The 25,292-nt window shown below is 37.3% G+C and overlaps 2 protein-coding genes across 3 annotated transcripts in view; both read left to right on the forward strand.

Moving 5' to 3' along the window:
* The window catches only part of prkceb (protein kinase C, epsilon b), an 81,676-nt gene extending 76,840 nt beyond the window's left edge, over nucleotides 1-4,836 (forward strand). For both annotated transcript variants that reach the window (XM_060872135.1, XM_060872134.1), the window contains exon 15: nucleotides 1-4,836. This exon is cut by the window's left edge and continues 240 nt beyond it. The gene's annotated coding sequence lies outside the window, so the exon portion shown is untranslated.
* Nucleotides 4,837-7,797: 2,961 nt separating this feature from the next.
* The window catches only part of epas1b (endothelial PAS domain protein 1b), a 31,963-nt gene continuing 14,468 nt past the window's right edge, over nucleotides 7,798-25,292 (forward strand). The window contains exons 1-4 of the mRNA XM_060872133.1: nucleotides 7,798-8,272; nucleotides 20,943-21,133; nucleotides 24,197-24,342; nucleotides 24,768-24,852. Coding sequence (XP_060728116.1) covers nucleotides 8,247-8,272; nucleotides 20,943-21,133; nucleotides 24,197-24,342; nucleotides 24,768-24,852 — 448 coding nt within the window. The 5' untranslated portion in view covers nucleotides 7,798-8,246. The remainder of the gene's footprint in view (nucleotides 8,273-20,942; nucleotides 21,134-24,196; nucleotides 24,343-24,767; nucleotides 24,853-25,292) is intronic.

Below are 25,292 nucleotides of genomic sequence, written 5' to 3' on the forward strand. Positions count from 1 at the left end.
GGTTTACATGCAGCTGTTTTTTATTTTGTTTGTTTGTTTTTGAGTTCTGTATTTTAGGATTTTTATGTTGAAGAACACAAAAGGTCTTTCAGTTGAACAAGTCAGTGCAAGTCTATACAATCATATACACACATATTACACACACTCAAACACACAGTGATAAAAATGTTTGCATAAGCAGATACCTTGTTCAACATTTACATTAAAAAGAAGCCCAAGTACTTTAATGTAATCATGATGTTAATAATAACTTTATTGTTATAATATCAGCTGAGGAGTTTATTGGAGGAGTACTTTGCATTTTATTTGTCTTCTCAAGTGAAGCATTGTGCGTTTAAATTTCACTGGCTCATATGTGGCTAGTCTTAGTTTCTTCTGGAATTAGTTATTATTTCATGTCTGGAATTAATGTTAAACTTCATTTTAAGCTATCAGTTGAGAGTCTGCTTTCGCCTCATACACAGTATATATACAGTAGGGTTCAAAAGTCTAAGGTTATTTTGAAAGGTTTTTCATTCATTCATTCAATTGGAAAGAAACAGAAGGTTTTAGAACGTTAAGGGAAGAAAAAAAAAAACAAAAATTGAAAACCAAAAAAATTAAATATCTAGAATTTTTTTAATATTTCAAATTCTGCACTATTTCTAGGTCCCTTTTTAAATGTAAGCGAATGTACGATTCTAATCACGTTAACTGCTAAGTACAAATCGTCTGAATTTCCTCATGTCCAATCTCTTCTATTGTTCAGACGACACTGATTAATTTTTCCTTTAAGCTCAAGTTGTTGTCAACAATATAATTTGTAATGAAATTACAAATTTTAATGATTTTTTTTAAGCTTTTGGACCCAACTGTGTTTGGATGTGTATATACCATACCATATCAGTGAAGAAAAGTATTTACCATATCAACATTTAAAAATTCCATTCTATTGAAGCTATTTACAAAGACATCTGTACTAATTCAGTAAAGATATACAGTTAAAGAAATTGTAATGTTCTAATCTGTATAAAAAAAGGTCCTGTGCATGCGTGTGGAATGACACAGAATGGAAGTATTTCACATGGTAAGAAAAAGCACTAAACCACTTGATTGCAATAATTAGTTCTACTAACTGAGCTAATTAAAAGCAGGTTTGTTCTTCTTGGATGTTTATTACTTCTACTCCAGCAGCAAAGCAGTTGTACTGGTAACTGATGTGTTTCTAAACTCCTAAATGTTGTTATAAGCACTATGACCACTGGAACAGTACGCACAACATCTGTGTGGTCAGACTAGACGAAACTGTCACTTTGCAGAAAACTTTTCTGCAATGATACGATGCACTATGTTAGCAGAAAAATGGATCTCATATCTTCAGGGAAGTTCTGAGGTGAAAAAAGAAGCAGGATTTATTTGTCATGTACACATTGACAAGATTAAATTCTTTGCATTTCTCAGCTTGTTAGGAAGATGGGATCAGGGTGCAGGGTCAGCCATGATGCAGCACCCTTGCCCAACAGGGGCCATGTACATTTGGACATTATTCAGAAGAACCTATTGTCATCTACAAAACATACTGCAAAGAGACTCTAGAAGAGTCTGGAAGAACATAAAGGTGTGTCAATGGTACAGTCAATCAACATTCAGTCAACAAGCTCGATAGAAAATGTGTTGAAATAACCGAAGATCAGAATTCACCAGCAGGCTTCCTTCAAGGTTTAGGGAAAGTGTAGTAGAATGGGATTTTTTCAAAATCCCACCTGAAGACTGTGAGAGATTCGTTTCTCCATACAGGAAGTGTCATAAAGCTGCCACTGCAAAAGACTTGTAACCAGCTATTATAATAAATTTAAAATTGCGTTTTAAGTCCTTCTTTTTCTGTCAGTCCACTTTAATGCACATAACCTTTTTATGGATTGGATGCAAAATCAAGCAAACTCAATGATATTTCCATTAATTATTTAAAATGACCGCAGATTTGGGCAAAGACACACATTAAGCCAAAGCTCTCTTTGATTCAAGTGTGTCTAACATGAGTACAGTTAACAGAAATTACATGTGTCTTCATTGCTAGGAGATTTAAAGAAAAATGCCGTGCTTGCAATTTCCCCAATTCCTGAAAAAAATCTACAAGTTGCACTGCTCATTTTGAAAAAAGCTGCAGCAGCAACAATCACAAAAAACTCAGCAAAAGAATGGAGTGACTGGATTTCTTTAGGTGTATATAGTTTTAGCGGATTAATACTGATGTCTGCTCTACATTTCATGTGAATTTCAGATTCACTACATTTCATATGTTTAATCAAATTCATTGTTGACATGGAAATACTTTTATAGTCCCAAATACACACACACACACACACACACACACACACACACACACATGCACTACATTAGAGCCAGTATACAGACTCCTGGTCCTGGTACTATTGGAATAAAGTGTTGGATCTGAGGCTGTACTTGACTTTGCTGAACATCACATCTGTAGTGTAGACCTTTCCTTTCTCTATTAGCACACCAAAAACCAAATGTAGGCAAACTACAATCAAAGGTTTAGCTTGTTAGCTTTCTTTACAATTCAGGGGAATGTATCTAAAAGAATCCAGAAAAGTTGCCAGTCTTTTGGATCACCCTGTAGTTTACTTTAGAAGTGTTTTTTTTTTGTTTGTTTGTTTTTTTTTACTTTAACCCGTGCCATTCAAAGTGTTTGTGGAAATGATTGTGTGTCTGTTTTTTGGGGTTTGTGAGCATGATGTTGAGAGCGCAAGTGTCTCATGTGTGTATTAAATGTATTTATTTTTTTAATTATTATTACTGGGCTGTCTTATTGTCAGTTGAATAAATTTTCTTCACTGAACCAAGGCTCAGGATTGTGAATGAGAGATCAGTACCTATTCACATCTATCTATAGAACATGTCCTGTATATATACGTCTGAGGCTGAAATAATGGCCTTATCTGTTGCATGGTCATGAAAACAACAATATAATGCTAGAATATGAGTATGAGTAAGATACTGTCCATGTGCAATAAACTGTCTATGGGTGACTGTCATTTGCTTATGAGAGTTATAGGTTCCTCTTCTGTTCATCTTCCCATTTCCTTTTACCTTTTCTTTTTCTCTGTCTAAGTTTGCTGATTGTTCTTTATTGGTGGCTTTTTTCAGTTGTCCAGTTCAGAGGGTGCATTTTTAGTGTGTAGCTACACTAATATCAGTGTACTCGTGCATTTTCTCAGGACAAACTGGGACAACTTTCCCAGTTTGCTCTCTTATGATCATAAATGAATGCTAATACGGGTGGAGTGGAGCAATTAGACGTTTGACTTTTAAAATCTATTGACACAGTGGTATTTTCAAACTCTCTTTGGGCTAAAATTAGGCTTAAAATGTTTCCTTGAACCTGTTTTGTAGCTGTACACGATTTAAACATGACAATTACCTGATTACAACAAGCTGAATTATTTTATACATAGATATTGAATGTAAATCTGGTTGGCAGTTGGGTAAAATTACAGCCAGAATATTACACAGTCAAACAAAACACAATTCTGAACATTAAATAAAAACAATTAATTCCTTAACCAATATTACTGAGGTTATAGAGATGAATAATTGACCAATCAAAAGCCATAGTTTGGTAATATATATTAATTATTCTATAATTATAAAAATGTTCATTTTTTTGGCCACATACTTGGAATTGAAAGTAAATGAGGGTTGATTTGATTGAATATTTGGCTATTGCCTAACCACTCCTCTTGATAATGTATTCATTATACCCCCATTTTTACAATTATGCTGCTGGACACCAGGTTAACACCATCAAACTAAAAATAGCTTATTAATATTCTTTTTACATAATTTAACATAAAATACCATAATATCACATTTTGTGGAATATCCTTCAGTTTGTACACCTATCATTCAGTAACCACTTTGAAACAAATGAATAAAGGAAAAGTTGTTTAATGAAGAGAGTGAGCAATGTTTGCTTAAGCGAGTTGGCTCTGGGAGATTGAAGCGATCAGCCATGTATTTTGAGCTTGCACCATAATCACAAATATAGGTGGTAGAGACTATAGAAATGCACAGCATTACTTACTTACAAACTTCTTACTTACAAATATCCTCTAATCTCATCCTTTTCCAGATTATATATTTTGAGGCTTCTTGTGAAGATTTCTTTTGCCATAGCAAAGACCCCCACTACAACATCCAAACTAGCTTTAGCCATAATCTTCCTCCTTTTTGACAGATAATAAAATGTACAGTACACGTGGTTTATTGGTGGCCTGTCAATTTGTGTGTCTTTTTGCATTGTTTTGCTGCTGCTTTCACTGGACTTCTGCAAAAAGAATCCTCACTACTTCCTTGCCAACTCTCCCTAGGGTGTTACACATTTTAAAATGATAAATGTTTTAAATATAAAGATGACTCTAAATAGGAATCACATTTGGGCTGTTGTACACATTAACAAGTACCAAGAAAATAGCAAAATATGCATATATCCATGTCTACAAGAAGTACCTCTTGGGAAACTGTGTATCTATCTCTGTCTGACTGCGTATTATGTATGTACACACAGAGGTACAGTGCAAATTAATGTAAGTTATGTGTATTATATCACTGTAAGTATCATACATGTGTATGTAAGCATTTTTCTTTCATTGTATTGTGTTGTGAAACTGTACAGTGTGTCACAAACCTTTTGTTAATGTTTTTTGTTCCTCTGGCTTTTTAACTTTGCCATGTTTATTGTACGCATTTTACTGTGCCAAATGTACTGTACTCAAAAGATGTGAATGTGGATTGTATGTTTCGGAGCCTATTAAATAAGATGGTCTTAAAAGTAAACTACAGTTTTTGTTCCACATGTAAAGACTAGAATGAGGAATACAGATACACAAATTTAGACACATCAAAAAAAGAAGCATATGTCTTGTATGTACTGTAAATCAAGTTATTACAATTATCTTTAGTTAGATCTGCATTTTAAAATGTTTTATCAATTATTTCCCTAGTAAGATATCAACATTTGCCACTGTTGAAACTGAGTTAGGTTTAATCATGTAACAGGCAAATCTTACTGTGTTACACAACTTACTTTACAGTAGATAAACAGATGGCAAAACAGGCCCTGCTAATTTGAGGCACGTATAGAAAATCTTTCCACTGTGGCTAAGAAGTTGAGATTATGACAGATTTAGATTTGTGTAAAAATTAATCCAATGTATTTTTTTTCCAAAATGCTCAGTCTTTGGAAATGTAGAACACCTGCATCAGAAAATAATGGGATTACATCTAATGTCATTGTCACCATATGGCTGCAACCAGACAGCACATCAGCCAGTCACCAATAAAGCTAAATTTTAGTCACCAATATCTGAAAAGACAATTAAACCAAATCTCCTTGCTGGGTTTTAGGAATAGCTGCTCTCCAAATGTGGCACATACAGTATGTGGCTTAATTGTTCTATTTAACTACCTAGCAACATATGTATGTGTGTCTATGTGAATGGTTTGGTTTACAATAGCAGAAGATTAAAAAAAGTTGTATAACATGGAGACACAGAAGGAAAATTCTTAAAATGAATACCTGTGACCAACATGAAGAAATGTCCTTGTCAAAGGTAACCATTTCAGCAGAGGTCTCAAACATCCTGAGGCACGAGAAATGTCACAGAATCCTCACTACTTGAGTTGAATGATCAGAATTACTTTGTAAGGTGTTGAACTGGAGGCTTCTCATTTAGCCTGATTGTCCAGCCTTATCTACACAGATTAAAAAAAAATCAAATGCACAAGCTTCTATAAAAGTATATTTTAATGTTATTAAATGTTAGAATTTACATTTTCATTTCACATTTACATTTCATTTCATTTACATTTACATTTTTTACATAGAATGTTATCATCTTATGCTGATGATTCATATTTTTGAATTTCAACAATTTCAGAACACAGTAACTTTTAGTTTAATAATATTTCATTCTTTTTAAAACATTTCCAGGCAAAACTACAGCAGTAGAAGGCCACCACCATGCAAAATATATCAGCAACGACATTAAAACGACTGACAGGTGACACTGGCTAGATCAGTACATTGGCACCTGTCAAGGGGTGGGGTATTTTAGGCAATAAGTCAACAGTGATCTGACTTAGTTGTCTAGTCGTCAATATTTAGCCATTTGTCAAAGTCGCTCAGATCCTAACACTTGCCCTTTTTTCCTACTTCCAACACATCAGTTTGGCACTGAGATAATGAGATAAAACTACACACAAACATGCACTACAGATAGATTTGTCTGTCTGTCAAATGAAAAGCGACCGTTCTAAACCCAACCGTTTATCAGCCAGGTGCTGTTCACACACAGATTGTAATGATTGGGATGGAATGTAGACCTTCTTGAGTGGCTCTGCATAGGCATGTGAATTTCCTCTAAATGAAGGATCCAGAATTTGATTTTATTTATAAAGAATGTACACTAGACTCTTCTATTTATATTCATTCATAGTGTGAAATATTTTTCATTCAGCTGAGAAGAGGAGACGAGGGTTAAGGACCTGTTCAAGGACCCAATAATAACAGACTGGAATAGAAACTCACAAACTTACAATCCAGAGCCATGACTACTTAGCCATCACTGGCACAGATAGAGGTCATCTGAGCATGAGAGAGCTGTGTTGTAACCACTAAACAAATACACTCTCTCTTTTTATGATGGTGCTAGTGACAATTTGGCCCAATAGTTTATAACAACTTAGCAACTGGATTTCCTGCTACAGCTACAGATGACCTTAATGGAACTCACACTCTGGGAAGAGATCACAAAACAGGTTAAGATCTGGCTGTGGGGCAATCTACAAAAACTCAGTTCTAATCAGCTGTTAGTTACCACAATGGAGCACACCCAGTTACCCCAACACAGAGATGCAACCAGAATAAAATAGGTAGTTGTCTAAACCCCCTGACTGTACAGCTGTGGTGTAAAAAGACAACTAGCACAAGCATGAGGTTTGATCATTACGGGGTCTAAATATGGTCAGTGCATTGTATCGTGTTTGCTATCAAATTTTGACACAAAAACAAAGATAAATAATGAAATATAATTAATACATTTACAAATGTCTTTAAAATACCTCAAATGAACACAGCTTACAAAGAAATACTGTGATGTTTGTTCCTTGTTGGAATCTTTTCAATCTGTTGAGAAAACAAAGCTGCTTCTCTACCAGATCCGGGTCCAGTTTCGGATACATACGACAACAAATAGACAATGTGAAAGATGTCATATGTACTTTTGCTTTGCTTAAACCGTCCTTGGCAAAGAATGCCTGCAAAATCTGTTCACTGTGTTCAATCGTTCGTTCTTATTTTAATAAATGTTGAAAATTACAATAAAACAATGAATTATTCTTTATGTATTATATCCCTCAGATACTATTACATCTAATAATATATGAATACATTTCAAATTACACATGGTATTCATGTGAGTATAACTGAATTATAATAAACCTTAATTACAATCAAATATAACTGAATTTTAATACAAATTCAATTACTTTAATATAGTTTTTAAAAAAACAAAGTATTATAAATTAACTTTGATTTTCTGGACAGACATCTTAGGAAATGTGTACATTTAGTTTTGTCACCTGAGTTTTGAACTGTTTGGTGCTAAAGGCTATCAGAATGTTGTTGGCATGACGCGGTGGGCGTGTTTTAGGGAGCAAACTGACCAATCAGAATGCGCGGATTAATCTCGCTACTGGCAGCCGACCAGCTGAGTGCAGCGTTACCAAAGCGTGTGTGTGCGAGTGTGTATGAGTGTGTATGAGTGTGTGCGAGTGTGTACGCTGAAGAGGTACAAAGTTCTTCAGACTTTTTTGAAAAAGCGCGACCTTGTCATTTCAGCGCCTCGGATTTTTACCTGTGATCCACTGTTGGAAGGCTATACGATCCTCGACAGTGTTCTGAGACTGTATAGCCTCGCGTCCTGCATATTTTTAACTTGGAATGGATTTTATTTCTTTCTTTTTAACCGCGTAACTTTTTTTTTGGGTTGGTTGTTTTATAGACTAAACCTGCGCGCGCACAGGAGTGCTTGTCATTGTGCTTGTCAAAATATCTTTTGCACGCGCGCGTGTGTATGTCTGTGCGTGTATGTGTGTGTGCGCGTGCGTGTGTGTGAGTGAGTGAGTGAAGTTCGGAGAAATTACTGGAACGAGCGTGTGAGTGAGTGAGACCTAACTTCTGAAAGATGACAGCCGAGAAAGAAAAGAAAAGGTAAGTTGATCAGATTTCCCTAAACCGCACGTGACTTATCAATCCCAGAGTCTATAAGGGGAATAGTGTCACTAATCACTTTAGCAGCTGCTCTAGCAAGTCTTGTTAAAAGTTGCGTGCGATAGATTGAGAGAAAGCGACTGCATGTGCACAAGAAACGAGCGGAGGGAATAAACAACACCTGCTGCTGCATTAATGCATCGCCTTTAGACATGAACATGAACTTTTACAACTCACTAGTTTGCGTGACAAAAAAACCCAAACTGTTGTCACCTGCATGTTATCTGTCATTATTATGACATTATTGTCATTGGAGAGTAATTAAAGGGCAGAAAAAAAGAAAAGGGGGGAAAAAGGGTGAGTTCTCAGATTGCTGTGGTGTTGATGTAATCTGAGCCGGGAATAATTATGGTTAAAATAATCCAGGTCAATCCCTAACTATATCACAATTATATAGACAGTTTTGTGATTTTACTATTAAATGCTTCATGATGGTTTTTCCAAGATTTGCTGGAAAAAAGTGATAAGGTTTAGAAAAAGTGATAAGGTTTAGAAAAAGTGATAAAAATAGATACAAATAAATAAATACTATCAAAATAACCATTCATTTCTCCTTAAATACACAAATAATAATAATAATAATAATAATAATAATAATAATAATAATAATAATAATAATAGAACGTATTGAACTATACAGAAACACACTACTTTTTCTGTTTTTTTAATATTCTTAGAAAGCAGTGGTTTTCAGTGTCAGGTCTTCTTATTTTTATTATTATTATTATTATTATTATTATTATTATTATTTTTACATTAGCTGTATTAATTCTTAATTTTATAATTTAAGATTAAAAAACACTGACTTTATGGCATTATACAAATAAATCTCAAATTAAAAAAAATCACTCCACTAAGGCCTTTCCATTATTATTTTTTTTTTTTAAATATATTTAATGCTGACTTAACACCTAAGAACATGTTGCCTTGTTCCTGTCATGTCTAGGAGCCTATAAAGCTTCATGAGAACAGATTAATCTCTAAAGGCCACACATAATGGATTGGATTGTTCAGACTGTTTTGTTGAGAAATCTAAAGCCTTAGAAGATGCGTGTAGCTTCACTGGGAGGTGAGATTACTGTCATAAGCATTGTAAAGTCATCTGTTGGTAAATTCCCAGACAACTTTTTAGACAACGGACAGTTGTGGTTTTTTTTTCGGTTTTGTTCTTTTTGTTTGTTTTATTTTTGAAAACCACTCTTCCTGACTGTTTTCTTCTTTCCTAAGCAATTATCCTAAAGTTGTGAAAATTTAGAATATCCCTTTAAAGAAAATACTGAAAGTTTTAGGCTTTCACATTGTGTTTGTGTGTGTGTGTACTTGGACAAAGCGCCTAAAAGTCTGCTACAGTCTCGTGACTGGTAGTTCCCTGCATATTCTGTGTGCCTTTATCAGATCAATCAGAGGGAAACTGAACACAAACATCAGTATACCACTCAAATGAAGAGCATGTATCTTTAGTATCAGGATATTGTAATTCAGATGGGAATGCAAAAAGCGTCAAGCATTTCCTTAAGGGACGAAGGCCGAACTGGAGTGAGTAGGGCTTTTACAACAAAAGTGTCTGCCGTATTGGACCTCAAAATATGTAGGTATGGTGTAATGGATTGTTTCATTTATTTGCCATTAAATCATTTAGGGAATTCCATCTCTGAGCTGTGGTTTACTTTCAGTAGAATACAGTAATTAGTATAATACTGTATGTATGTGTGTGTGTGTGTGTGTGTGTATACTGTGTGTATGTATGTATGTATATATATATATATATATATATATATATATATATATATATATATAATATAATATATATGTGTATATATATATATATATATATATATATATATATATATATATATATATATATATATATATATGTGTGTGTGTGTGTGTATACTGTGTGTATGTATGTATGTATATATACGAGAGAGAGAGCGAGCTTGTGTAACTTCATATCCTTCTACTGTTATTTTTTTTTTAATCTGGTAACAGTAATGCCTGTCAGGTTGCGTAATAGTGTAATCTTTGAAATGGCTAAAATACTAAACTTTTTATTCTGCCCATATGAGTTGAAGGCAGTTACTTGTTTTGTCTTAGTTATAAATCTGGATTTGTTTTAGTTTCTAATCTGGACCCTAGCACAGAGAGTTTCCAAAATGAAAAGGCTAAATATTCAAAGATTTATTGGAGAACCTTCAAGGATATCTGGATGCGTGATCCCTATTTAAACACAGATAACAGTTAAAATATAAGAATTTTGTTCTTGCATCACACAGGACACTATCTCATATAAAAATGATACTATGCTAAGTTATATTATTCATATTTAGGATTCGAGTTAGACAGCTGCATGTGACAGTTAAGTGACACTGTCTTCATTTCTCTGTCAGATATTGAGATGCAGAGGAGGCGAGAGACTTCTCAGTACTCATCTCTGTTAAACTGTGCTCTCAAATCCCTCTGGCCAAAGGGCAAATGCTGGCTTGCTTCCCAGGGCTCTCAGTGCCAGCTCTGCCAGTGCTCTATCCAAGCTCTGTCCCTGCCACCTCAGAGTCTCTCAGTCCTCAGACAGAGATGCCCAGCTTAAAGCTCTTTGCTGAGAACAGATGCCTTCTGTTCTGTCTATCAGGTTTTACAGGTAATTAGAGGACACTTTCTACTGACTAAGTGTTAATGGTAGAGTCAGAGAGTCAGCTAATGTAACAGGACAGCGATATGAAGTTGCGAGGAGTCGTGTCCATGCTTGCCATCTTGTCATCCGAGCACCATTTAGAAAATGATCTAATCGACTGTCATTGATATTGTATTGGTCTCATGTGGGCCAAGGTTCTAGAGGAGATTGAGATGATTGCTGAGAGCCGACTCTACAAAAATGTGCAGTTTATTGTGACAGGATCTCTGGAGAGAATGTGAATCTAGGCCTCTATATCCCCACCCTAGGCTAACAGCAGGGGCACATACAAAGCTCTTAGCTCAAAAGATTATGCTCTCTTTTTTTTTTTTGACTTTTTTCAGCCTTCACCTGATCATTTGGTATATCGGTTGGCCTTGATCAGAACTTTCTTCTGCTTAAGAAGCATGCGTCCCAGTCTTTTCCTGTCAGCCAGTCTCTGACTTCCTTTTAATTGCAGCTAACAACGTTTTTTTGCTTTATACTTTATATAGTAGTAGTAGTAGGGTCGTTCAATGTCCACAGTGTTGCACACCGTTTGTCTTAAGAGCTCCCTTCTCGTGAGTGAGAGGTTGCGCCAACGTTGATTTGTTTTGCAGTCTGAGGGAACAAACTGTTCCAGGGGATCAGAGATTAGAAGGGGTTCAGGCCAAATTTACAGAAAAACTCCTTATAAGTGAACAAGTTCAAGGAATTTCAGGTTTGTTCATTGTTTTGTAGTTAATTGGAGCCTGAATGCATTGCATAGGTGAAAAAAGTTAAGAATGACCCACCTCTGTCACACTTGAAGGCAGTATCAATGAGGAAGACTTGTACTCTGTGCCCTTTCCTGGATTCTTCTTCTCTGGCTGCTGTAAACCCCAAAGCCCGGTGCTGCTTATTATGAAAATATTTGTATGGCAGAGGAGCAGATGGCTGCTGTGATTTTTTTTTTGAGCTTCACCTGAGGCTAACCAAGAGCTTGCAAGATCTGACATTTTGATTAAAACCACAGAGAGAGAGAGAGAGAGAGAGAGAGAGAGAGCCCAAGGGGGTACAGTGGTTAATAATCTTGTGATCTGTAACACATTCATGAGGATGCTTTTTTAGGTGTGGTTTGATTTTGTCTGTGCAGTTGGCTGTAAAGTCAAAAGCGGTCGCAGTTCAAACGATATGAAGTACGTTGTATTTTGAAAAATGTTGCAGGCATGAAAGACCAAACACATTGTTTCTCATTAAAAAATGTTGGTTTATGGTTCTTTATCAATCCTGAAACTTCTGCTTGATATGAGCAACAATTGTCCCACAGACACAGTTTGGAAAGCCTGCAGCAAGTGTGAAAGAATTGGTTTCACTAAAGATACGGAGACTGCGTGTAACTCTTTTAACGATGACTTGTGATCTAGAGATGCATCTAAATACCTGAATTGTTCTAGAGATGCATCTAGACATCTACTGTAGATATGCACCGAAAGCACTGTAGAGTTTCGGACAGTGTGTTATGAGCTATATATTCTAGGCTGCTATAACTTGCACATGATCAAAAAAGAGATTATTTGTCCATTTTTTTTTTTTTTTTTGTAGTGTAATTTACTTATTGTTCCTCCCGAGTATGGAACAGCATGCATGGTATGCACTGGGCATGGGTCATTTGAAGGCAACCTTTTCTCTAGTCATGCACCATTAGTGCATTGCACAGGGTTGAAAATAGAATGTTGCCGTGACTGGTTTAGTTTCATAAGACACGGTTCAGGTAGCGGTTTCATGACATGCCTATACTAGGGAGAGATTGTTATTGAGCAGTTCCAGAGTTACACTAAATATCTTATCGATTCATTGACACTCATGACAAGAACGGAAACTGAAATGCAGGCGAGAAAACTGGACGATTTGGACTATTATTGACTCCTCAGTAAGACTGTTCCTGTATTTTCAAATCAGTCCATCAAATTTTTTTTTTTTTATTGTGTTTATGTATTTACTGCAGGAGGACATATATGTCCATCAGGGCAAATACTGTATGGCAATTACAAACACAGAAGCTATTTGTTGATCTTCTGCAGATCGAAGGTCAACTCAGAGTTCCAGGAGAGCTTCGGCCAGCATTAGCATGACTAGCATGGCAGAGGGGACACGGGGCTTAATTTAGGCAGCTTTGTAGTTAAGAAAATGACCTACAGTACAATGACAGTACAGTACATGAGGTTGTGTGTGTTTTGTCATGAATCCCAATGAAGAATGGTCACTTAGGCAGTTTGTCTTGCCCTTAATATCAGTTTCTGCTGCTTGTCATACATGCGCATCTGCGTTCGTCAAACCGGCATAGCTTGCATTGCATTGTGACATGTTGATATGGTTCAATTTTGTACAACAAAGCTCAGTTTCTCCGAAATGGTTCAAGTGGCAGATAAATCTGATTATAATAAACTGCTTAATTAATTTCTGTCTTGCAGAAAATGCTAGAAGCACAGATCAAATAAAGATTAATGAATCGCTTACTAACGTCGAGTTTAGGTTACAATTTAACCATCAGCCACACAACAGTGTAGTATGGATGAGATTGTTCAGTAATACATCATGACCCTGCTGAAAAGTGGATTTGACACCAGTTCCCAGATTTATGTCTCCCTCAGTGCCTCATTTAAGAGCGTTTTTTTAAGATCGATGGCCAGTGCCGTGATACTTATCAGCGTAGAAAAGGCTGCTGTGTAGAAAGACAACTCTTAGTCTCAGTTATCGTACCAGGCATCTGCTCATGTGTTCTGTCCCTCAGGTATCTGATGTGCTTCACAGATACGCTTCCACTCTTCTAACCGCAGAGAATGCAAAAGTTCTCATTCGTCCTTTATCTATTGAGCTGAATGTACGAATTTTACTGCACTCTAAAACTTGTTATTCATGTGCAAAAGGGGCACTTTGAATGACAGAATTAAAAAAAAAAAAAAATACTTTTGTTCTCTTCTGTGATGTGTCAACCCTGTTACGTTACGGTCACTCGGTTCTGAGTGATGAGCTTTCTCTTTAACCGCATGCAGCAATTCTCTGAGTATGTCTGTGTTCTGATAAACATTACGTAATATAGGATAAAGGTTGCCCTAAAGGAGTCTGAACAGTGTTTAAATGAGTCATTTACTACTTGTGGTGTAAAGTCTGGATACTTTCGCCTGCTGTGATCTATTACCTTAAGCAACATTTTGGGTCAGGAGAGTTCGCAACAGTTAACTGTTTATTTTTTAAAATGTAGTCCTCTGAGATACCTTGTCTCTAGCAGTTAGTCTTACAACTTTGGCCCATTTTCAGATTCTCATTCCCCTATACGTTCTCTTCGTTTCAGCAGAACAATTTAGGCTTTAAAAAAAAAAAAACGTTCGTTGTTTTAAAAAATCTTTCTCAGTACAGGAGTAACGTGGATGCGCATGTACACCGAAAGTAGAAAAATTGACTTGGTTATCAGATATAAAACTTACAAAGATGACAAAGATCGGTATAAATATGCCCTGAAAAGTCTACACTATTTACATACCTACAAACACATCCATACAGTGTACATACATGCAAAATTTTACTTTGCATATACTGTATTTAGCCAGTTACTTATTACTAGCTGAGTATAAGAGCCGTAAAGAAGTACGAGTAAACTAACATTGTGTGGTTTGGTTATGATAGAAAAAGTATTTTTCCTGTATCAGAATTGGGAATAAGCATGGTTTAACGGCAAAAATGTTGGCAGTAGTTATTAAAGTAATGAGAAAGTATAAAAAAAAAAAAAAAAGCCTTTTCTACAAATCCCAAATGCTTCTAGGGCTTGTTTAAGGCAAAAATACTAAGCAATTAAAACCGGTACAGGGGATCGTGTAGGAATTTTTAAAATACACTATTGTGATAATTTTGCGAATTATGAATAGTCCGCTCTATGTCAGCACATTCCTAATAGAGGCCAGAGCAACGTTTGAGTTTAATGTGTTTCTAGGCTTGCTTAGATTAGACAAATGCAGGGATTATCATGAGAGACTCTGTTTTGGCTCACTGCCACTCATTTTGCTGCATGGTCATAAGAAAGGGTTATTAATATTAAGTTTTCCTTAGAGAAAGAAAGAGTGTTGATAAAGAGCATAGAATATAGTAATACTAACATCTCAAGCGAAGGAGATAATGCGTATAATCAGACAGCTTCAAATTGACTTCTCTAGCTGTTGTTTAAAGATTAATTAGGATTGGCTGACATTTCAGGTTAAGGGTAATCGTGTGTCATGTGAGTAGGTTATTGCTCGTCATGACAAGCTTGTAATGCATATTTCTGAAGTGACAATAATAAAGTGTCACCGGTGCATTAATAAAGATGTTGCTTTACCCGTTTAATTCCATAGGGCTGGAAAATGTAAAAAACACTTAATACTTAACACTTTAGTTCGATTTGTAATGCTGCACATTCAGTAGATAATTGGGGGGAACGTCAAGTACTTAACATGCTTTGCTGTTAGGAAAAGTGTCTTAAAATGCAATGTACATTTACAGCATTTGGCAGACGCCATTATCCAGAGCAACATACATAAGTGCTTAAATCTCTATCATTGGATTCATTAATGCTGGCTCACTAGGTTACATACTTAAGATACCATGAGTTTAAAACATTGTTCAAAGTTACAATGAAAAAGTGTCAAAGGGTTTTTTTTTTTTGTTTGTTTGTTTTTTTATATATAAATGCAAAAGATAGGGAAAGAAGTGCTAGTTGAAGTGTTTCCTCAATAAGTAGTAGTGTTTCCTCATCCGCCGTTGAAGACCTATGTACGTATTACGTAACATTAATTTACAATGTACGTATTGCGTAGCATTCTAACAGCCTTTGGAAGGCATTGGAGTTTTTTTTTTTAATGGAAAATACAATTAAAATTTGACCTAAAGAGTCCACTAAAGAAAAAAAAAAATGTATTAATTATTTATTATTCTACTCCAAACATTGTGCTTTTTTTATGTAAAACATCCCAGTAAGTAACTAGATTTGTCGCGACAAACTTTGATGTTGGCTTTGACGAGGCAAGTATTAGCAAAGGTTGGTGCTTTTTGGAGGCGAGTGGACATAAGGGTCAGTGTTACTTTTGGAGGCAAGTGGACAGAAAGATAGGGTGCCAAAACATTTGGAGGCAAGTGGAGACAAGCATGTGACGTCATCAGAATACCCGCGAGGCAGTTCCCCTCATTGTGCTGAGTGTTTTGATATATCACATGCCCATGTTCTGCAAAGTTTTTTAATTTCATGTGACATCACGTGACATTATCAGAATACCTGTGAGGGAGTTCACCTCATTGTTCTGAGTGTTTTGATATGTCACATGTCCATGTTGTGCAAAGTTTTTTATTTTCATGTGACATCACGTGACATCATCAGAATACCTGTGAGGGAGTTCCCCTCATTGTTCTGAGTGTTTTGATATGTCACATGTCCATTTTGTAAAAGGTTTTTTGATTTTGCATATTTTGGGGCTGCAGCACAACCGGAAGGCCAGTCGGTACACCAATTTTGTTCAGAGTATCACCCTAAAGGAGCTGGCCGAGTTTGGTGTAGATAGTTCGAAAGCTTGCCGAGTTATAAACCTCCAAAGTTTATAATGGGAGTCTATGGGAAAAAAGGCCACTTTGAGACCCGGTACCGGAAGTACCGGTACTCAGATCGCTTAGAAAAATAATAGCAACAAACTTCAGACCAGGGTCTACAACATATACGAATTTGGTGCATGTGGCTCGAAGGTCCTAGGCCGCATTAAATTTTATAAATTTTTGTCTAAGCTGAAATAGGAAAACAGAATGTTGGCTTCTACAAAGCCAACATAATGACTGTTTTCTTCTAAATTATGATGCAAAGTGTCCTCCTCCTGTAAAGCAGTCTCACTGGGGCTCCGTTTCCCATGATTCAGTTCCAGTTAAGCTCTAACTGGCTGAGTCAGGTGACCGTGTCTGGTCTTGTGGGAGATGGAATAAGGCCAGCATCATTTACAGAGTCATTCTTCTCATAAAACCAGTTTGTGTCATACCACAGGAGACAATGTAAGTTGAGTGATGAGAAGTCATTATGGGGAAAAAACGTCTAAAGACATCTCACTTACCTAACACTTGTGGTATGAATTACTCAGGGCCTGTTTTTCATGTTGCTCCTCTTAAACTCTGCTCCGTCATTAAATTTCTTCTGTTGGACCTTAGGTTGGTCCTTATGTTGTCCTTCTCATGTTTTTGTACCGAGGGCAGGCAAAGAAAAGCAGGCGTCTGGAATGCGAGGTCTTTTGGTAGATGTCTCTTAGAACATTGGACTCTGTTGTATGACTGGGACATCGTCCCAACCTATCATTGCGAAAAACAAATGGTAATCAGACATCAAGCCAATATCTGCCACATTGGTGCAGTGGTACAGACAGGAGCATTGCCACCATTGATAACACTGGGATTTTACAGGTTGTCCTCATGTTCATGTGGGTTTCCTAAAAACTACCTCGTAAAACTATGCAAGAAGGCAGATTGCCTATGCTAATTTGTCTGTAGGTGTAAATGTGTGTGTGTGTGTGCATAGCGTGCTGTCATAGACTATCGTTCCATCCACAGTGAATTCTCCTAGCTTGCATGAAGTGATCCTTGTGGAGCCAATTTGATGTAACTTATAAAGCCATACTACGATCACACGCACTAGCCTGCTGCTGATAAACACAGTTTTTATCTTCGAAGTGTTTCTGTTTTTATTAACGTTGTTGCACTGTTAAAGGTGCAAATCAAAGCAAAATAGTGGTTGTTCCTGGGAACAGGTGATTCTTGTGTTTTTGTGAGTGAAAGGTCTCGCGCTGCTGCTGTGTGTGTGTGTTTGTGTGTGTGTGTGTATGTGCCCCTACACACCTGCTTACATAGTGTACACCAACATTAAACAGACATAACATTAAAACCACCTGCCTAATATTGTGTTGTCCGTTTTGTGTTGCCAAAACAGCTCTGAGCTGCCGAGACCTAGACTCCACAAGACCTACGAGCACTATGACTAGTATGCGGGTACGCAGCTCCATACACAGCAAGATGTGATGCTCTATGTGTCTGTGTCTGACACCAGTCTGTCAAAGCCAAGACAATTTTCAGCAATATATATTGCAGTAGCTCTTTGGGATCGGAACAGACGAGATAGCTTTCACTCCCCACATGCATCAGTGAGCCTTGGGCACTGCTGTCCCTGTGACCAGCCATTCCTTGGACCAATTTTGTTAGATACCGACCTGTTTTGGAGATACTCTGTCCCATTCATCACAATTTCCATCACAATTTGGCTCTGATTAAAGCTACTCAGATTCTTGCACTTGCCCATTTTTCCTGCTTCCAACACATCAAGTTTAAGAACTGACTGTTCACTTGCTGCCTAATATTTGACACGTGCCCCTTTAAAACCCCTCGACACGTGCCACTGTAACAAGACAATCAATCTTATTCACTTTATACAGGGATTTATACAGTGGGGTTCTAAAGACTGAGACCTCATTGAAAATCTGGATTTTTTTTTTTTACTATTTAAAATTAGAAATAACCAATCATTTTTTAATATATTTTGTAAATATTTGAAACAAAGAAAGTAAATAGTTCATATTCAGGATTCTGCATTATTTCTAGCTAATGTGATATCGAACGTGTTGCCTGTTTTATACAAAAGCTCAGATTTTCCTCCTGTCTAATCTTTTCTATTGAAGCATGTGTTTAGATCTAAAAAGGTTTTGCGCACGGTTCCGGACTCCATGGCAGCTCAAGCCCACGCTGTCATTAAAACAATAAAGGGGTACAAACCAAATGCTAAGTAACTCTGAAATTCATGTACATATTTCTACATTTCACTCAGTTTGTTTTCAGAAATATCAAGTTTGTAATGAAAATTGTGTTCAATTAGAAAAGGCTGCAAAAAAAAAGAAGCGTGTACACTATTGTGCTCAGGCTCTTTAACCCCACTGTACAATGGCTGACTGTACGTTCAGAACTGAAACAGAGGAGCATTTCTGTGCTAATGACTGTTTTCAATCTGTGGGAGTGTGACAGATACATTCTAAATATGTGCAGCATTTGTTTATCCGGAATTTGTCCTACAAGAATCCAACCCAGGATTATAGCTAAAACGATGGCCGTCTTTTGCGTCGGGTTCTTTTTAGCCCTTTTTTTTAAAAGATGCGTTATATTTTTTTGCTGTTCACAGCTGGGTTCATGTTTCAGGCCGTGAGACTTGGCTGAGGTTTTTGTAGTGCAATTATTACTTTTTTGGGAGAAAGTATACAAATCAAAATGTATCTCTGTACATATTCTTCTGTCTGTATTTGTATACGTTCACCATGTGCCGTACATGTGGCTTGGTCTCGCTTGCTGGGGTGTAGGGATAAGCTGAATGAGAATTGGGCAGTGGTGGCACAAGATCAGGAACAGTTGCCACTGTTGGGCCCTTTAGCAAGGCCCTTAACCCTTACTGCTCCAAAGGGGCAGTATCATGTCTGACCCTGCTCTCTGACTCCAATCTCTAAAGCAGGGATATGTGCTGTAATGTACAGTATATGTGAAAAAATAAAGGCTTCTATTACAGATGTAGCCTAGCGGTTAAGGTGTTGGACTACCAATCGCAAGGTTAATATAAATATAAAATAAGATAAAAATGTTAGCCGTCTGGATGATAACGCTGTAAATGTATATTGGGAATGATCTGACTTTCAATGTCCACGTGTTTCTGAAACTCTCTATCAATAGGAAAATCTCTGGTTATAGGATTCTGGTGTTATGTCTGTGACCTGGCTACGGAGATCTAGATGTTCACAAGAAACCTCAGACTTTGGAACTTGACCTGTTTTTTGAAGAGGAAATATATGAGACAGGAAGAGTTTTGAAACCTGGGCTTATGCTGTTATCCTTAGCATCACACTGACATCTCACTACCCTCTATCTATTTGTACTGTATGTACTCTTAAAAGGACCTTTTCTAAATCTGTCATGTATTAAGGTGAGTTAAGGTACTTTTGAGTACTTAATACTACACTGACATGTCAAATTCAAGTGAACAGACAATGTTTGATTGTAACTGCAATCAATAATGAAAACCGTGAATACATGTAATGTCACATGCACCGTCCACTAAAACAGGACCTGCGATGCTATAAAGTAAATACCTAACCCCCCACCCCCGAATAAATAAAAAAAATTAAATAAATAACAACCTTTTTGCACGATACAACGTGATTAAATTTCCAGGCAAAAATCCAAAATTTGACGTTGAATCAGATAGGATTTTGATTCGTGTGACAAAGAATGAATATTTCACAATACTACTAAATAATACTTTTATGATACATTACGAATTTGATTTAGCAACATCTGGTCGATATGTGACCAACTTACTTAAGCAGTAAAAGTATGGGCAAACACAACACTTTTCTCTCGTTACTGTTAAATCTCCATTTTTCTAATATATTCCACTACTTTTTTGTATTATGATTGTGAGGTATTATAGCATTAATGAGCTCAGGCACTGATGTATGGCTCAAATTTTCAGTAACTCTCTGTTTATGTTGCTGCTGCTTTCTCGATCTACGCTAATTCTCTCTCAGTTTAGCTAGAGGTTCATATCAGTAGCAAGTTGGAACCAGTGTGTGTTGTTTTCTTGTTATATCAAGTAACACTGTCATGCGAGACAATTGAAAGATTTTTAGATTTAATTTCCTCGCCATTTTTTTCCTTCCAGTGTAAGTGGGGTTAGAATATATTAGTCACTGGTGACCTCATGGAAGCCCATGTTCATTTTAATTGCCTGTTTTCTCCCAGCAGCAGTATACAGTAACTGTAGTTAAACTAAAACAAACACATTTACAAGTACGGATGTAATTGTCCTGTCAGTTTAATTAATTGTTTTGGACCAAATTTAGAAAGCTGTATTCCTACTCACTGGGCCTCACTCCCTCTGACTTCTCTTTGTAGGAGCACTTCAGAGCGGCGGAAGGAGAAATCCCGTGATGCGGCTCGCAGCAGACGCAGTAAGGAGACGGAGGTGTTCTATGAGCTGGCGCACCAGCTACCTTTGCCTCACAGCATCAGCTCCCATCTGGACAAGGCCTCCATCATGAGGCTGGCCATCAGCTTCCTGCGGACATGCAAGCTCTTCACATCAGGTGCTCTATTCCATCATACATCACTCACACACGCATCTCCCAGGCACAGTACATACACTCGAACACCTCTCATATGTTCTTATGAAGTGAAGAGATAAAGTAAGGGTGTTAAAAGTGTATTGCATGCCATGATCCAGATGCATGCTCCAGGTATAAACACAAACCTGTTATATGAGGAAACTGGTTCTTTTGCTGCCAGGGTGTATTAATGTTGCAGTTACGCTACAGAAAAGAGGAGCCGATTTTATGCGAAGCTATGATTGTATCACAGGTTATTATCCCAGCTGTTGCTGTAGGCTTATTGGGTTCGTTGGGTGAATAAGAGCAAAGAATTTATTGACATTGCCATGTAATATAAGTCATAGTCATTGGAGGCTGTTGACAAAATGTTCTCAAATTACATTGGATGCTTTTCCTTTACCTAAATGGTGTATTTATGTGCTTTGATATCAAAGAAAAAAAAACAGACTTTCTGGAAGTTTCTTGAACAATGGAGGATGTGTGTGTACAGTATGTGTGTGTGTGTTTGAGTGTGTGCGTCTGTATTGCTTGCATTGTCTTAAATTTAAAATTAGAATCTCCGGAAGCCAGATAAAGGAACAACTTCAGTTTTTTTTTTTTTTTTATTCCATCCGGTTCCATCCATTCCATCCTGTCAGTATTGCAGTGAGTGGGAGCGGAGTGATTTAATTTTTCTTAGGTATTTGCTGATACATTGTTTTATTAAATAACCCCAACTTTTTGTTTGTTTGGTTGTTTGGTTTATTAGATAAATCGTTTTTTGTTTTTTTGTTTTTTTTTTTATATGGTGACCTAAAAGTAAACATACACATGATTAAAAATGGAAAGACCATGAGCTTTAGGAGATGTAGGCAAAACGGCAACCCCGTGATTGTAAGATGGTACATAGATAACGTTATCAGATCATGTGTGCTGTGTGCAGAGAGGCAGATCGGAGCATGACTGCTGCTTTCTCAGAGTTCCAGTCCAGCCAAAACATGGGCCTGCCCTGGCGCCACCTGCCCCCCTCTAACCCTGTAGCACCGTACCCTCAATGAGGGTGCTAGTGAAACACCTCTTACATGAGCGCAAGAGACACACACCAACGCACATGTGTCACTCATGAGTTCTTTACATGATACATTAGGTATAATTAGCAAGGTGTTTACTCACGTGAATCTCTATTTGATAATGTCTGTCAGACCAGTTTGGGTGGAGCCCATATGTCTGGAAGTCTGTACTGAGCTTAGAGAATTCTTTACAGTGCAAAATCCAAGCTATCAACACTAACGGTTAACTCCCACTCGAAAGTTTAGATTATTATCTGCCAGAAAAAAGATTGAATTGGCTGTCAGATTATCAGAAAATTTTTTTATTTATAGACACCGTACGCATGGAATTATATTTCTGGGGTTTACATCTTTAAATATCATAGATTCTCATTTTCTGTGTAGAAATATCAAATATTGGAACGATACTCCAGACTTTGTTTGCATTTGGCTGCAGTGGAAAGGTTGGTCAGATAATATGTGATTAAGGGAATGGAAACAGATGGAAACATTTTTGAAGAAATGATGAAAACAGCATCCATGTTTTCCACTCGCCCGGCGGTTCATCTCTTCCTTCCTTCTTGGCTTATTTAACTACTACAAAGGTAGTTGATGGAAACAGTGATATGCGTTTTCTTTGCTCACTTTCCTGAAAATCATTTAAAATCTCTAAAACACAAGAAGGCACTCATATGCATTCATTTGTTTAAGTACTTCTCCAAGGGAAGTTGTGCATCAGTATTAAAGCTGAGTACGGCCGCTGTTTTTGAATAGCGAAGCCGCTCGATTTTGGAAGTTTAGAGACTTGCATCCTGTATAGGTTCAGAGGTCAGACAATATGACTGAGAGGAAACGATCTAATATTAGCTCCTTGTATGTGCTGGAGCTGTTTGTTTCCAATAGCGTTTTGTCAAACATTGCATCTCGCTCTGAGTTACGTCAAACAGCTTAAAATTCTTCCCCCAGTGTAATCCAGTTGGGCATCATTTGTTCCAGATGTTGTGGTACAAACTTAGTGTCATACGTTTGTGGTCTGTTTTGGCCCTGGAGCAGGAACGCAGTCAGTCAGACTTGTATTTTTTTCCCCAGATTCCATCGCAATTTTGTGATCAAGTAGGGTCGGGAAAAAGGGAATGTTCTTGAAATCATATTCCAAATGGAAGATTTGTCTTATTACAAAATGAAAGGCAATGTCTTGGTTCCCTCAAGCTTTTCAAAGGTGTAATTTTCTGGGGCCACAGGTCTCCAAACTCGGCTCGACTCCAGCTCCAGGCCTCCGCAGTCCTTGAGAACGGCTCTTATCTGAAGGAAGCACACTGGAGCAATCACATGCTTCCGACCCCCCACCGCAGAGCCAGTCTGTGTTCTCCTTCTGCTGCTCAATCCACCTCCACTGAACCCACGCCAGAACCAGCACCACATTTCACCAACACACAGTTATAACTCACACTCATACGGAGACAGACATCCTCTAGCTAAGGATTTGAGTGACAATGTTTATACCTGTTAATTCTCACTCATTTGAGGTAGATTAGATTACTTAATTGGAAAACAATTAACTTGTGGCCATTTTAGAGACTTTTTCTCGGACATGTAAATGTAAATTGTATGTCTATAGGTTTGGGATGAAAAGATTATACTTTGTTTGTTCACAAATTAAAGATAAATTTGGACATTTCTCTTTAATCTCCTGAATTCTGTCATACATTTTTATACCAGTCTTTAAACATTTACAAATTGTGTGTGTGTGTGTGTTGACGGGCAAAAGGGTGATGTGGCCCAAGGGAAGTGACAAAGAGGAGGTTGCTGTTTTAGGGAGGATTAAGAGTAGCAGGATGAAGTTGTTCTAGTTTGTTTTGGCTACGAGCCACAGCCTTAAACCAAAACAACATGAACACACACAAACACTTCACAAATACACTTCAACAGCTTTATTCGATTGTGAGTGTTTGTGTGTTGTGCATCTGTTGTACATATGTTGTGTGTGTGTGTGTGTGTGTGTGTTGTATTGCAGGCTGCCATACCAGTGAAACAGACATAGACAGACAGATGGACAGTCTTTATATGAAGTCACTAGAAGGCTTCATCTCCGTGGTAACATCAGACGGAGACATGATCTTCCTCTCAGAGAATATCAACAAATTCATGGGGCTGACACAGGTAAACACACCAATAAACATACATGCACACAAACCCACACAACTACTAGAGATAACAGGCAACAAAGCAGGCCAGTTGGAGCTCCACTTTTGAAGAGTAAATAAGAGCTACTGTAAATGACTTAACGTGTGTAGTCACCACTTTGTTATTCTGGAGCCACACAAGCCTCCGTTTCTCTCTCTCTCACACACACACACACACACACACACACACACACACTAAGATGGTCAGTCATTATATCAAAACACAAAGAACGTTAAAGGTTTATAATCTTTGTAAGACCCAACAAGGTCAATGCTCACACATGTTCATACCAGACAAAACATGTAACACACAACATTGTCTACAAGTTGGTCCTCTCTCATGCAATGGAACCTATGATTGCTATAAAATAACAATCTTGTGTATATATGATCTCTTACCAGGTTGAACTGATAGGCCACAGTATCTTTGATTTCACACACCCCTGTGACCATGATGAGATACGTGAGAACCTGAGCCTCAAAACTGGTAATTTCCCAATCCACCAACCCACAAATTACCACCGGTACTGCAGTGTATTTTTCATCCATTATTTGTGGCAGTTTAGTCATGTAGATACTATTACACTGTTATACAGTAAGTACTGTAAGGCTTGTTCAATATATCACGTGTTAATTGTTATCACAGCATTGGCTGTTTGTTGGTGATATTTACACTGGTACTGGTAAGGATGTAACCCAGAAGGACTCATTTGCAGGGCATCTGGGTGAAAATAGACTGCTTCAGGCTTAGGCTCCCAAGGGGCATAATAAACAAAGCCAAGAGAGCTAACAGCTTTTAGGGCATAATGATAGTCCAGTTAAGATAGGACAGGACCGTTTGACCACTTTAGGTTTAAATCCAACCTAAAGCGTTGCTGTAACATGCAGATGAACTCCTAACAAACTGCAATTTTATTATTATTGCTT

This window comes from Tachysurus vachellii, chromosome 6 (genome assembly GCF_030014155.1).
Source record: "Tachysurus vachellii isolate PV-2020 chromosome 6, HZAU_Pvac_v1, whole genome shotgun sequence".
NCBI lineage: Eukaryota > Metazoa > Chordata > Actinopteri > Siluriformes > Bagridae > Tachysurus > Tachysurus vachellii.